Source organism: Chiloscyllium punctatum, chromosome 11, assembly GCF_047496795.1.
Source record: "Chiloscyllium punctatum isolate Juve2018m chromosome 11, sChiPun1.3, whole genome shotgun sequence".
Classification (NCBI taxonomy): domain Eukaryota; kingdom Metazoa; phylum Chordata; class Chondrichthyes; order Orectolobiformes; family Hemiscylliidae; genus Chiloscyllium; species Chiloscyllium punctatum.
This window is the reverse complement of record NC_092749.1, coordinates 25,901,237-25,913,362: the sequence shown is the minus strand read 5'-3', so window position 1 is coordinate 25,913,362 and position 12,126 is coordinate 25,901,237. Positions and strand designations below refer to the sequence as shown.

The window sequence follows — 12,126 nt, the reverse complement described above, 5'->3', positions numbered from 1 at the left end:
CGTCGATTTTACTGCTCCTCGGATGCTGCCTGAACTGCTGTGCTCTTCCAGCACCACTAATCCGGAATCTGGTTTCCAGCATCTGCAGTCATTGTTTTTATCCATTAACCACCTCTCAGCCCAATTCTGCAATTTATCCAAGTCCCCCTGCAACCTGTAACAGCCTTCTAAACTGTCCACTACTCCACACTAACCCATTCACCTATGCCTGCGTCTAAGTCATTTATGAAAATGACCATTAACAGTGGTCCCAAAACACATCCTTGTGGCACACCACCAGTAACCAGACTCCAGACTGAATATTTTCCATCAACCACCACTCGTTGCCACCTTTCAGAATGCCAGTTTCTATCCAAACTGCTAAATCACCCTCCATTCCATGCCTCTGCATTTTCTCCAACAGCCTATCATGTGGAACCTTATCAAAGGCTTTACTGAAGTCCACGTCAATTGCCCTACCCTCATCTACATGCTTGGTCACCTTCTCAAAAACTCTGAGGTTTGTGAGACACAACCTGCCCTTGACAAAACTATGTTGACTATCTGAAATCAAATTGTTGCTTGCCAGATGATTATAAATCTTATCTCTTATAATCCTTTCCAAAACCCTTCCTACAACATAAGTAAGGCTCACTGGTCTATAATTACCTGGGTCATCTCTGCTGCCCTTCTTGATCAAGGAGACAACATTTGCAATCCTCCAGTCCTCTGGTACTAAACCTGTAGACAATGATGACTCAAATATCAAAGCCAAAGGCTCTGCTATCTCCTCCCTAGCTTCCCAGAGAATCCTCTGATAAATCCCATCCTGTCCAGGGGACTTGTCTACTTTCGCTCCTTTCTAGTCTAATACCTCGTACCTTATTCTTCTCCTCTACAATGTTCTCAGTTTCCTGAGTGAAAACCAATGAGAAATATTCGTTTAGCACCTCTCCGATCTCCACCGGATCCACACTTAACTTCCCACTTCTGTCTTTGACTGGCCCTATTCCTACCCTAGTCATCTTCTTATTCCTCACATACCCATAGAAAGCTTTAGGGTTCTCCTTTATTCTATTTGCTAAAGACTGCTCGTGTCTTTTCTCTGCTCTTCTTAACTCTCTCTTCAAATCCTGCCTGTCTGATCTGTAACTCTCCATCGCCTCATCTGAACCATCTTGCCTCATCAACACATAAGCCGCCTCCTCCTTTTTAACAAAAGATGCAATTTCAGTAGTAAACCACGGTTCCCTTACCTTATCACTTCCTCCCTGCCTGAGAGGGACATACTTATCAAGGACACGCAATATCTGTTCCTTAAACCAGCTCCACATTTCCATTGTCTGCATCCCCTGCATTCTGCTACCTCATCCAAGCATCCTAATTCTTGCCTAATCGCATTATAATTACCCTTGCCCCATTGATAACTCTTGACCTGTGGCATGTACCTATCTCTTTCCATTGCTAAACTAAAAGTAACTGAATTATGGTCACTCTCTCCAAAGTGCTCACTTACAACTAAATCAAACACCTGGTCTGGTTCATTACCAAGCACCAGATCCAGTGTGGCCTCCCCTCTTGTCTGCCCTTCGACATACTGTGTCAGGAAACACTCCTGCACACATTGGACAAAAACTGATCCATCCGACATACTAGACTTATAGCATTTCCAATCAATGTTGGGGAAGTTGAAGTCCCCCATAATGACCATCCTGTTCCTTTCACTCCTGTACAGAAAAATTTTGCCAATCCTCTTCCACCTCACTGGAACTCTACGGAGGCCTATAAAAAACTCCAGCAGTGTGAACTCTACTCTCCTGTTTCTAACAATGTATATTAGTGTTTGGGTTTACCCTGATATTTGTGGCTTTAAAATGGAGTATATAAGAGTATGCAGCCTCTTTTTACAATCTCAGCCATTTTAGAACTTTGTCTCCAGCAACATACTGTTAAGAAGATGAGAGTTCAAATTATACCATAGTAGTATGTGGAATTTAAATTATTTTAAGATAATCTGGAGTTTAAAACTAGTCTCAGTATTGGTGACCACAAAGCATCATTGTTGTAAAAATTCATTTAAAGATTTAAAAAGATAAAAGGGGCATCATTTTTAGAGTGGTTAGTATGTGGAATGAACTGCCAGAGGAAGTGATGGGTGCAGGTATAGTTACAGCGTTTAAAAGACATTTGGATAAATATATGACCAGGAAAGGTTTGGAAGAAAATGGGCCAAACACAAACAGGGACTAGTTTAATTTGGAATTATGATGAGTGTGGACTAGTTGGACCAAAAGATCTGCTTCCATGCTGTATAACTCTGATTTTTGAATGTGACAATAGAAACAAATTGACATTTCTTGAGTTATTTCAAGTAATTTATTACACATTGCCCTACATTAATCTTGAAAGAAAAGTCCAGATAATGTTTCTGTACATCATGCCTGTAATGATGAAAATAAGACTTGGATGTGTTGATGGAATTGGTTGCGGCAGTCCTTATTATCTTTTTGCTAATGGTACATTTATGCATTTTTTAAATATTTGCAGGTCATGCTGTGCCAGCAGTTCTTCAAAACACTTTCCATGCACAGGCCTGTGAAGAACTATTTAAACATTTGTGTATCAGTGGTACTCCAAAAATCCGATTGCATGCTGGACTGCTGCTCGTGCAGCTTTGTGGTGGTGAGAGGTGGTGGGGGCAGTTCCTGTCTAATGTCTTACAAGAGCTTTATAATTCTGAACAACATCTCATCTTTCCACAGGACAGGTAGGTACACAATTCAAATTTCACCATGAGTAGTGTACAGCACATAAATGTAAATTTGATTGAAATAATCACAATTACATAAAACCTTGCATAAGCTTAATTTTTCAAAGCATTATACATTAATTAAGAAAAAACATCTTTTACTTCAGCCCTAATAATTTGAACTATGTAACAATCCTGGCTATTTAAATAATTTTTGCTCCTTCAAAACAGTGCTTTTGATATAGGCCAAACCAAGAAATTATTTAACTCATATTTGTTATTTCCATGAGCCTATAATTTATTATTTTCATTACTGTATCTTTATTTTAGGGTTTTTATGTTACTTTCCTGCTTTGGTCAGCGATCGCTGAGTAACAGTGGGGTCCTAGAAGGCCTGCTGAACCTTCTGGATAACTTATTATCATCTCTGCAACCACAAATGGCAGCATACAGACGTACAGATGGTAAGCATGCAGTAAAGTTTTATTGTGTGCCTTGAAATAATTCACCTTTGAATATAATTTTTGTCTTTAGCAGGATTAACTTGCAATGAAGTTTCTTTTCAGATCAGTTTTTAATGATTCAACATCTACATAAAATCCTTGTTAAGCAGTGTTTTTAAAATGTACTTACAGCGCACTTACATAGTTGTTGTCCATCCTTAAGTTCCTCAGAAAAACCATACTGGTTAACTGCCTCCTTAAGATACTTCGGTCATTGCCTTGATAGTACTCAGAGGAAATTCCAGAATTTTGACCCAGCAAGTGTTATGAATCCTGGTGCATAAGTTAAGCGCATAATATTTTACAGTCCTTTTGATTAAAAATCTGATTCTAGTCAGACCTTGTACTGAAACCTTGCATACACTCTTCAGATTAGAGCAATTGGCAAATGTTTTGTTCTTGGGTCTTTTCAAGTGTAGGACAGTTTAGTGCTAGTGGAAAATTATGCCTCATTTATTTTGTTTTTATTTTTGTAGGTGTGCTGGACATCCCAATGGTCAGTTGGGTTGTAATGCTTGTGTCTCGGCTGTTGGACTACGTTGCAAGTGTTGAAGATGAGGTGGCTGCAGCCAAAAAGCCATTAAATGGTAAAGACAGAGAAAGGATGCTGTCAGGTAAATGTCATTACAAAGTTGCAATAAATTTAATTTCCAATTCAGTTTGCTCAATTTATCCTGATTTCAGGAATTCTCCTTTTTGCTGAAAACTTACAGCCAAATGACTTGCCTTGCATTTGCCACTGTTGGGAATTGTCAGTTTTCTTGCACACTACAGATTGGTTTGCCTCTGTGCAGCTCTAATAAAAAGCTCAAAGTACAGGGGAACCTTGATTATCCAAACGTGACGGCGGGCACTATTTCGTTCGGATAATCAATTAAATGTCTTTCCTATGGGGCTTGGAGTTTTTAAAGTCTGTTCCCCGTTCAGGTGACTGCAGCAGCACCACAGTGTGCGAGCGCGCCCCCCCCCCCCCCCCCCCCCCCCCGCCACCCCAAAACCCCATGCGACACCTTCCCCCGCTCCCAACCCCATGCAACACCTTCTCCCGGCCCAAACCCCATCCAACATTGTCCCCGCCCCCTCTCCGGGCCAGCTGGACTGGACACCAACAACAAGACTGCTGCAGTTGCCTTTGTGGGGTAAGTCTCTAAATAGCATGCACACGCAGCCACAGCCCCATACACAATGTTTTACTGCAACCTTTTGACTGGTTCCACCTTTGCCATGTGCAGGATAATGTTGGAGAGATTATGTCGGGAAGGGGTGTTTAGGGCACTCCCCTGTGTAGAACTCCAAGGAAAGTGTGGGGAGAGAGGGCGGGCAGTAAGTCATTTGGAGACGATGCCTGTTTAATCACTGTAAACAAAAGGCGCGATCACTGTTAGAAAAGCCGTCTTTGATGTAATGTTCCCATCGGGACCTCAAGATCCCATTCGGATAATTGATATTCAGATAATCAAGGTTCTTCTGTAATTATTGATAGGACAAAGCAGTTTTTTTGTGTCCTTCTGTGGTGCAGAGCAGAAGCAGAAATGCACTGTGCCAGTAGACCTGATGTGATAATGTTAAGAAATCAACTTGGCCCAATCTGGAATGTTTTGAATTCTGAAGTAAACATTGTTTGCTTTAGAGTGTATTTAACTTCTGGAGGTCCCTATCTGTTCTAGGAAACCAGTGGAGCTTCATCAATAACAATCTTCAGTCACAGAGTTCAGGCAAAACTACCAAAGGGACCAGCAGTCTTGACAGATTATATTCAAGGAAAATTCGAAAGCAACTTATACACCATAAGCAGGTATTATTTAATCTGTTGTCTGCATGTGAACTTTATTTAAATTTTATACTCTGCTTCGTAATCTAGTACTTTGGCAAATGGTAAAGCTATCATAGTTTTTTTTTGGTTTTCATAATCAAAATTGCTAGCGCACCAATTGCAGCATACATAGATGATTAATGGGGTCACTCTAAAATTGCTATATTTGGGAGAAAGAAGAATATTTTTCTGCCAGTTAGTGAGATTTAGGAAAATGTTCGTTTCAGAAGGTTTGTCATTTTCAAGTTGGGCTGTGTGATACAGTGTAATCAGACTGATTTCAAATGGGTACCTCTGATGTGTTGTGCCAAGTGTTTGGATATGGTTTTCCACCTGTCTCTGCCCATGTGAGTTCCTGATTTTCACTGGCTGGTAATCAGATACTCATTCCCAGGGAGGGACAGTCAGCAGAATAGTTATTACAGGCATGCTTTTTGGCTGCATCAAGAGATGCATTTGCAGAAATCTTTGAGAAGATTGCCTGTAAGTACTTACCAAGTTCTAGTGTGTGTTAATGGGATAAAATAAACGTCAGAGGAGCAACCTCGGTGGGGAAGAGATGGGAGAAAGTTGAGGACTCGTTAATGTTTTAAAATAAAAACTGATCAGAGATTTTAAGGACTTCTCGTGTAGTTTGTGTGTTTTGGGGTGTGTGTGCATATCAAACTGACTTTTGACTTAACCTTTTTTGCAGCAACTCAATTTGTTAAAAGCAAAACAAAAGGCATTAGTTGAGCAAATAGAAAAAGAGAAGATCCAGAGCAGCAAAGGATCTTCATATAAACTTTTGGTAGAACAGGCAAAACTAAAGCAAGCTACGTCAAAGGTATGACGTCTGTTTTGTTCTATAGCTTAAGTCTTTAAAATGGTTGCTGTATTGTTGGTCCAGCACAGGACAATTTATTATTGCAACAAGTTGCATTTTATGTAGCACAAAAAATTATGCCCATGTGGTTTACACAGGTGTAATCTTAAAAAAAAAGCCACATTGGGTCAAGTGAACCAAAGCTTTGTCGGATAGTTCTGTTTGAAGTAGGAGAGGGTTGGGGTTAGGATAATTTTTAGCAGAGGTATTTCAAAATCTAAGGTCGGGTCTTCTAATGCTGTTGTGGGGTAGAGGATGCACAAGATGTCTGAGTCAGAGGAGTCATGAACTCAAGAAGAGGGTTGTTGTATGATTTGAGCAATATATCAATTTGGAGGGCTGAGGCCAAGAAATGAACCAAACACAAGGAAGGGAATTTTGCATTTTTAAATGCTGAGAGGCTGTTGTCTGATGTTGGCAAGGGCCAGGGATGATCAGTTGAGTTGGATTTGATGTGAAGGAATGTGAATAGTGGTATTTGGTGTGAAGGAATGTGAACGGTGGGATGAGGATGGGAAGCAGACCACGACTTTTCGGTTATTGAGGTTGGAGCTCAACTCATGGTAATGGTAAGGGTAGATTCGTGAAGTGAAAGAGTGATGGAATTGAATTGGACCCCGAGGTTGCTAAAAGTCTGTTTAGCTTGGCTTGGTTAAGGAAATAGATGGAGCTAGCAAAGCATGGAATTTGTGGCATGAGCTGAAGGTGATGGCTTTAGTTTTTTCAATGTTCTAATTCTAACTCTTTCAAGTCTGGATATCTGATAAATATTAAATTAAGCAAGAGTGTAACAGGCAGATAAAACTGGGTGACAGCAGAGTCCATGTTGCTGCTGATCCATGGCTGTGGGCAGTGTTGCCAAGAATTGGTGTGCAGTGAGCAAGAGGTGAAGGGGTCAGGATCGACCATATGCTCTGAAGGTAATGAGTTAGGTAGAAAGGCTGTTGTTGGTGCTAATCTGGTTAAAATTCAAAAAGTGAAGGTGAATCAAGTGACTAGGCAATTCACTTCTTTGGACAGTGACGAGACAGTGGAGAGAATGATGTTTGATTGTGTGGAAAGTCTAAAGTAAGAACAAGGATGGATAATGCAGTAGAGTCATTTTGGGTGTAACTTTGGTTAGGAAAGCTTCAGTGCTGTCACAAGTGGAAACCTGACTGATGAAATTCAAACATGGGATTCCATGGAAGATGAGCATTTTAAAAGGGAAAGAGTGTACAAAAAGTGTTCAGGGAACTGGCAGACAAGATGGTAGTTTTACAAGGGCAAAATATTCAAGCATGGGTTCTTGAAGTGTGTGATTGGAGACGGGGAGTAATCCAAGGTGAGGATATCAGATAAAATATTGCATTTCCTGTGGACCAGGAAGGAAATATAGATTAAGAACAATTTAATGGGGATGGGACTATGAATATGGGATTAGGAGAGATGATAAAAGGATAAGAGAAGGTCAATTTTATTCTTTATATAGTTAGAACTTTGTTTTGCCAATGGGTGTACTGCTAACTAAGATGTTGCTCAGGCTAGTTTTAATCCTAATTAGTTGTGGAAATTGTACAGTTTTTTTTTCATCTTTTCCAATGTAGAAAAGTTCAGATTTTTGTCTATTCTTTCTGTAATCTCAATTGCATGCATGTAAATTCAGTAACATGGATTTGGTTGAAAAGTTTATTAAATTTCATCTTAACTTCAACCCCATACTAGCATTTCAAAGACCTCATTCGTTTGCGCCGGACTGCAGAGTGGCCTCGCACTACTTTAGATTCAGAATCATCTTCAACGAAAGACTCCCCAGAAGTGGAACCCCTTCCTTTTACTTTGTCCCATGATCGCTGCATTGCTGTGGTTCAGAAGCTTGCACTTTTTCTTCTTTCCATGGACTTTACCTGTCATGCAGATTTGCTGCTCTTTGTCTGCAAGGTGAGTGTACAATGAGGATGACGAAAGAAATGCCCTCTGGAGCATAGTTAATAATTGCATTCCATTAATTTATACTTCATAAACTCTCTCAAACCTACAGTTTACTCCACCTCCCTGAAAAGTAAGTTCAAAGCCTGTACTTTCTTATATAAACTACTAGAGGCACTTCACACTAATCTGAATATAAGAGATTATCATATTTTACAATGCAGAAATCTGTTTGATTTATTGTGGTAGTTTTCTCAAAAAGCTGATCATTTAGTCCCATTTTTCTTGTTTTTTTTATTTCAGATGTTTCAATTCCCTTCTAGTTCCCCTTTACATTTAAAAGAAAAATGTTCTCCTGAATTCTTCCTTGGTTCTTTTGTTGCTTTAGGCTTATGCCCTCCAGTTATTAATTTACTGCCAGTGGAGTAAGTTTTACCTCGATCAAAACCAAAACTAATTTTGAACCTCTCTCTAAATTTCTCAGTCCTTTCTGTTATGATGAAATGAACGCCTGTTTCCATTATCTTTGTTTGGAACTTAAACTTTCTCTTAAATTTTGCTGTCTTGAAACCAAACAATCTGAATGATGAGAGATGTTAAATAGAGGAAATCTAATAATTGTTCTTTTAAAATTCCAAGTGTTTCAGAGAAAAGGTGAATATTGGCCTAACTTCTACAAAACGGTAGATGTAATCTGCCACTTTAAAATATAAGGGTATTGTTTTCACAGTGCTGATGCTGTCATTTCATGCTAATGTATCAGTTTGGGCTAGCTGGCGTGGTTTTGAGCAGTTCAGAAAACTTGGATTTCAGAAAGTTGATGCAACATCCTGAGTGATTTGGGGCCTTCTGAAGCCTAGTTGGATTACTAGTCAAATAGAGTGCAGGGAAACAAGAACCTACTGGTGGCATTATAAACACGTTGTCCAGAGAAGGCTTCTCACTGAAGTGGGAGAGAATTTGAATGTGAGCCTCTGCAGTTGTCAAGTGTTACAAACAATTTCTAGAATCAAGGAGAAGCCACAGGCATTGGTCAGTCACTAGGATATATGAAAGATGATAATATTTCGACATTATTAGGATTTTGTTGAATGATTGTGGAATTTCAAAATAGACACTTTGGAAATTGCTGAAGTTTCTTTGGAGTTTGTCTGTTCCCCCTTTGAAACATGATTTCATCGTTCCTCTTGTCCAATTTCTTTGATGTGAGTTTTAAATTTGAAGTGTTTTATAGAATATTTTTAGGAACGGTTTCACCACCAACCTCTTACAATTAAGCAACTTTAAGGGTTTAAGTTCCGACTGATAGAACAAACTAAAGTGTGCAAAGAAGGGAAGCCGCAGACTATAATTTGTTTCCTTCATTCCATGTTTTTTTATTCATTACTGCAATCCCAAGTAGTACAAGAACTGTTTAACAGAAGAAAACTACTTGTTTTAAAAGTTGAAACAACATGGAGTGGGTAAGGGTGAAAATTGCCTAAGTATTTTGTGTGACATTCAAGGTGTTCAAGTTATGCTAATGTATGTTTTTAGCACAATGAAAAACATCTGTGTAAAAAAGCTTATCTGAGATGTATGTACTTGATATTTGAAAATCCACATTTAAACTTGATCTTCTCCGTGTGGGTGTCCTTCTGTATTTTTACTTTTGATCTGCTCAGAAGGAAAAAATGACTAGAGTTTCTGCTCACTGATCATTATCTTGTGACAGTGGTCAAATTCTCTCTGTCTCTATATCTCTCTCTCTCTCTCTCTCTCTCTCTCTCTGTCTCTCTCTCTCTCCTCTCTCTCTCTCTCTCTCTCTCTCTCTCTCTCTGTCTCTCTCTCTCTCTCTCTCTCTCTCTCTGTCTCTCTCTCTCTCTCTCTGTCTGTCTGTCTGTCTCTCTGTCTGTCTGTCCCCACCCCACCATAGCTTAGATTAAAATTGCATTGTGTATTTATGCTGATATATTAGACCCAATAATCATCATTGCTCCATTAAATTTAAACACAAAAGGAAAGCATCCATTTCAAATCTTTCAGTATTTAAATTGGCACAAGGTAACAGGCATAGATTCACAACAAATACTTTTAATAATACTTATCTGATACGCACCTGTACACAGCCATTATAAATAGGTTTGCAGATCGATGAAATTGCTGCTCAGTGGTTGGTTGCATCTTTGTCTCCTAACAGTAAGTTAAAATTCACACAGCATGTGGATAGTATGCAGATAAAATACAGATGCAATGACACAAATGTAAATCTTTATTAAATAAAATACTCTCTCTCCATGGAACTCTTACCCTTAAAAGGAGTCCGTTAACTCATTCAGCTGGGTGGTTAGTTTGCACTGTAGAGTGATACCAGCAGTGTGTGTTCAATTCCCACATCAGCTGAGTCCAAACTGAAGGACTCTACTTCTCAACCTCTCTCCTTGCCTGAAGTGTAGTCACCCTCCAGTTAAACCACCACCAGTTGCGCCTCTGTAATGAGAGAACAACCCTATGGTCCTCTGGGACTACAGGACTTTACCTTTTACTGTCTTAAGTTATCTAATTGACAGTGTTCACTACAATAGTAATATTCATTCAGTATGCTTTTTTAACTGAGAGATTTAAAATTGCTCCATTCCCACCAGGTTCTTGCCCATCTCCACTTCCTTTTACTGCTCTTTTCTCCTATGTGTTGACTAAATTTGCTGCAGTCTGTGGCCTCTCTGTCTTGTCAGCCTTGCCACTCCCAGATCTTCTCTTCCATACTGTCTGGTGTGTGTGTTCTTTTGGGGGAAAAAAACCAGCAGTGTTTTAGGTTCTATTAAGCTAAGCTGGCTTTCAGTAGATCAACAGAAAGTGAAGGTCCATTCATCAAAGTTTTGAAATCAGTACGTTATCTGAAGGACCAGTATAATTTATTTTCTCTTTATCGGCGATATCTCTCTGTAAGGTCTATGGCAAAGAACGAAACAGTAGCAGTGTAGAGCTAGTCACTGCTTTCAGATAAGTTGTTCTTCGCAGGAAGTTTACAAGTTTAAGTGAGTTTATTTCTTTGATTAAGCACTCAACTTGTAGAAAATGTGTGTGAAGTAATGTGTGCATGGACTGGTTCAAAGACTGGCTGTTTGTTGTGGGCTGGAATGATGGCAACAAGTAAACTTCTCGATTTTCTTGGCAGGTTCTGGCACGTATAGCAAATGCTACAAGGCCAACAATTCATCTTTGTGAAATTGTTAACGAGCAACAGCTTGAAAGACTTCTCCTTCTACTAGTGGGAACAGACTTCAACAGGGGAGACATCTCCTGGGGTGGAGCATGGGCCCAATATTCTTTGACCTGCATGATTCAGGATATCTTGGCAGGTAGGGAGCAAGAAATTGAAATGTTTACTCAAAAAAGTATAATCCAGTGTTTTTCTGTACTAAGCATTTGCATGAGTGTTTTTGAAATGTTGCAATAAAAACTAGTTCTGTTGCTGTGATTTGTATAGGGATGTGTATAGATGCATTCAAATTGCATGCTTTCTCCTGCTCCAGGTCAGTGGTCTTTGGCATGTCATGATCAAAAATGCCAACTCTTAACATTACTGCCCTCTTATCCATTTATGCCTTCTCCCCCCCCATCCCCCCCCACATTCACATTTTAAATACTTTATCTTGCATTTTCTCTAGCACTTTTTCTCTTGCTATGTGCTACCCCCTCAAACTTTCTCCAACTTTCTTTCTTTCTTGCCCTTGACCGTTTTCCATCCTCTCATGTTTCCTCTGTTGCTCTCTCTCTTGCCTCCTCTATTGCTTGCTCTGGCTATCTTGTTCACACCTACTTGTTTGCTTGTGCCGTCTCCATCGAGGTCTCTCACCTGCTGTCTGTCTGTCTCATCTGTGCCTTTTCCATTGTTCATGCTGTCGCTTGCCCTCCCCTCTTCCCTTGCTTGCTTACTTGGTCTCTTGCCCAACCCGCCTCCCCTTCTCCCTTGGTTTTTTCCTTTTAGCATCAGATCTTTTCTTAATTAGATGGTACTGCTGCTCGAAACTAGAAGTAAAAGCTGAAGAATTTGTTAACATTTAGTCTAAGCAGCAAGTGTGGAAAGGAAATTGAGCACTCCATTGATCATTCATAGATTCATACAGCATGGAAATAGACCCTTTGGTCCAACCAGTCAGTGCCGAACACAACCTCAAACTAAACTAGTCCTAGCTGCTTGCTCCTGGCCCATATCTTTCCAAACCTTTTCCTATTCAGGTACTTAACTAAATGTCTTTCAAACATTGTAACTGTATCCACATCCTCCACTTCCTCAGGAAGTTTTTCAACACGCAAACCACATTCT

At 39.7% G+C, this 12,126-nt stretch overlaps 1 protein-coding gene across 5 annotated transcripts in view; it reads left to right on the top strand.

Annotated features, from left to right (window-relative positions):
• The window catches only part of birc6 (baculoviral IAP repeat containing 6), a 243,325-nt gene that overhangs the window by 94,657 nt on the left and 136,542 nt on the right, over positions 1 to 12,126 (top strand). For 4 of the 5 annotated variants that reach the window (XM_072580512.1, XM_072580513.1, XM_072580514.1 and 1 more), the window contains exons 30-36: positions 2,527 to 2,746; positions 3,059 to 3,192; positions 3,708 to 3,845; positions 4,899 to 5,026; positions 5,739 to 5,870; positions 7,614 to 7,829; positions 10,975 to 11,158. In XM_072580512.1, coding sequence (XP_072436613.1) covers positions 2,527 to 2,746; positions 3,059 to 3,192; positions 3,708 to 3,845; positions 4,899 to 5,026; positions 5,739 to 5,870; positions 7,614 to 7,829; positions 10,975 to 11,158 — 1,152 coding nt within the window. The remainder of the gene's footprint in view (positions 1 to 2,526; positions 2,747 to 3,058; positions 3,193 to 3,707; positions 3,846 to 4,898; positions 5,027 to 5,738; positions 5,871 to 7,613; positions 7,830 to 10,974; positions 11,159 to 12,126) is intronic. The other variant, XM_072580515.1, reaches the window with a different exon arrangement.